This window comes from Henckelia pumila, chromosome 1 (assembly GCF_033568475.1).
Source record: "Henckelia pumila isolate YLH828 chromosome 1, ASM3356847v2, whole genome shotgun sequence".
Taxonomy (NCBI): Eukaryota; Viridiplantae; Streptophyta; class Magnoliopsida; order Lamiales; family Gesneriaceae; genus Henckelia; species Henckelia pumila.
The window spans coordinates 178201100-178203615 of record NC_133120.1 but is presented as its reverse complement, the minus strand read 5'-3'; the positions used below and the strand labels follow the sequence as shown (position 1 = coordinate 178203615).

Sequence of the window (2516 nt, the reverse complement as noted above, 5' to 3'; positions counted from 1 at the left end):
AAGGCCTTGCCATCCGTCCGCTCCGCAGCATTAGCATAGAATTCCCTAACAAGAGGGACAATGGCTGGAGCGGGTTGCTTACAGAACGTTCCCCACCCACGTGCCAAGACTTGAGCCTCCACTTCATTTACATTCACATCTAGATCGAAACCCCTCTCAGTAATAGGGGAGCGATGGTTCTTGGCGTGGTCGTAGCGATCCCGGGCCGCTTGATTGACAAAGCGCCCGGCTAAGTTGAAAGATGCGGTTGTAGCTCGTGTGCCTTGGCGAGAAGATTCGCCTCTCTCTGTAGTACGCCTTGGACCCATGAGCACTCAAAAATTTTCAAGAATTGGTGGATAAGGAAATTCGTCGAACACCTTGTGTGCACCAAAAATTCCGGCTTTTCTAGCAAAATATGGCCTTGGAGGGGGAGAGAGAAGGGAAAAGATGAAGATTCCAAGCGCTTGAATGATCCTGTAATAGATTGATAACAATTCGTGAACAATGGTGAAATTTCAAAAATTTAGAGAAAAAATGATGCTAAGGGCCGAGGGGAATTTGTAGGGACAGTGGGGGAAAGATAAGGAAAAACGCCTAGTTATAAAGCCAAAGTGGCGTGCGCTCGATCCGGGTAAATGCCAGGATCAAGCGCGCCTATATAAAACGCGAGGCAGAGAGCTTGTGAAATCTGCGCGCTCGATCCGGGAAAAATACCCGATCAAGCGCGCCCAAAAAATAAATGAGGCAGTAAGCTTTTTCAATATGCGCGCTCGATCCCAAGAATTTCTAGGATCGAGCGTGCCTCTAAAAAAAAATTTTACGAAAATGAAATAAAAACAAAAATGAACGAAACAAAAAAAAAGTTAAAATAAAATTAAAAAACAAAGTAAAAGCAAAAACTAAAAAATTAGTAATACTGGATTGCCTCCCAATCAGCGCCTTTGTTTACGGTCGTTGGCTCGACTGAATGTTGCAGTTTCTTAGGTTGGTTTAAATTTGGTTCCTTTGTCCACCTTCACCCATTTAAAACATTTTCCAAAAAATTTTGTCCCAAGCATTTGCTGCGTCAATTTCTTGGAGGTGCTAGCTCCTTGACCCCGTTTCTCTTTTCTCATGGGAATCCTTTTCGCGTTATCAGGAGGACATTTTGTCGCAGTTTTTAGTGCCTGCATATCAGAGAAAAAGTTTTCAGCAGTAGAAATTTCAGCAGGTGTTACAAGAATATTAACAACACTTTCACGGCCAGGAATTTTCAGGGTATCAAAAATATCAAATTTAGCAATTTTTCCATCGAATTCCATCGTGAGATTACCGTTATCAACATCTATGATAGACTTAGAAGTTTTCAAAAATGGTCTTCCTAACAAAATAGGACTATTCAATTCATTACTTTTCATGTCAAGAACATAGAAATCAACAAGAAAGACCAAGTCACCAACTTCTACTAAAACATCTTCTAACAAACCCCTTGGAAAAATAGTAGATCGATCAGCCATTTGGATGACAATATCAGTTTCATTCAAAGGCCCAAGATTTAAGGAAGCATAAACAAAGTATGGCATGACGTTAATAGATGCTCCTAAATCTAGCATGGCCGTATCAAGCTGAACACCTCCTATTTGACATGGAAACGAGAACATACCTGGGTCCTTGCATTTTGTAGGTACCTTTCTTTGAATAACGGCAGAAACATGTTCTCCCAATTCAACTTTCTTACAACCCTTCAAATTTTGTTTTCTTTTCGCAGTACATAATTCTTTCAAAAATTTAGCATAGCGAGGTACTTGCTTAATAGCATCTAACAGTGGAATGTTTACCTCGCATCTACGAAAAGTTTCATAGAGCTCCTTTATCCCCTCATTTTTCCTAGAGTCCTTTAAAGCTAAGGGAAAAGGGGCTACAGGTTTATACTCAGACAAAGGAGGAAACTTACCTCTCGGTGCTTCTTTAGGAATGGGCTCACGCTCCTTCACCTTAGATTTTTTTTCCCTTTCAGTCTCTATCGGTTCTTTGACCAATCCGTCTTGAATCTGCAGCTCCTTTCCACTCCTCAAAGTGATAGCACTCACGTTCTCCTTCGGATTCACCACTGTTTGTGAAGGCAAACGGCTGGAATTTTGTGCTTCCAACTTGCTAATTGCTGCAGCGAGCTGCCCCATTTGGGTATTTAAGTTTTGGATGCTCGTCCTGGTGTCCTGTTGAAAAGCCAAGGTATTAGTGGCAAGATTCTGAACTATGTTTTCAAGAGACTCACCTGGAGTAGGAATCGGAGGACGCTGTGGTGGAGGGTACGGCGGCTTATAAGCTTGATTTGCTGGAGGATTGCCATATCTGAGGTTTGGATGATCCCTCCAACCTGGATTGTATGTGTTAGAGTAAGGATCATACTTCTGCTGAGGTGGCCCTGGAAATCCTCCTGCTGCATTGACTTGCTCCGCAAATCCCTCTTGAAGAGTGGGACACATGTCAGTTGCATGTCCTACTTGAGTGCAAATTCCGCATACCCTTGCAATCTGTCCATTCCCTACAGCCAT

The 2516-nt window shown here is 42.5% G+C and overlaps 1 protein-coding gene across 1 annotated transcript; it reads right to left on the bottom strand.

Moving 5' to 3' along the window:
* Window positions 1-962: 962 nt before the first annotated feature.
* LOC140874524 (uncharacterized) lies at window positions 963-2516 on the bottom strand. The gene is made up of 3 exons (XM_073277823.1): window positions 1916-2516; window positions 1767-1864; window positions 963-1649 (listed from the first exon to the last, which is right to left on the bottom strand). The coding sequence occupies exons 1-3, from the start codon at window positions 2514-2516 to the stop codon at window positions 963-965; spliced, it is 1386 nt and encodes a 461-aa protein (XP_073133924.1).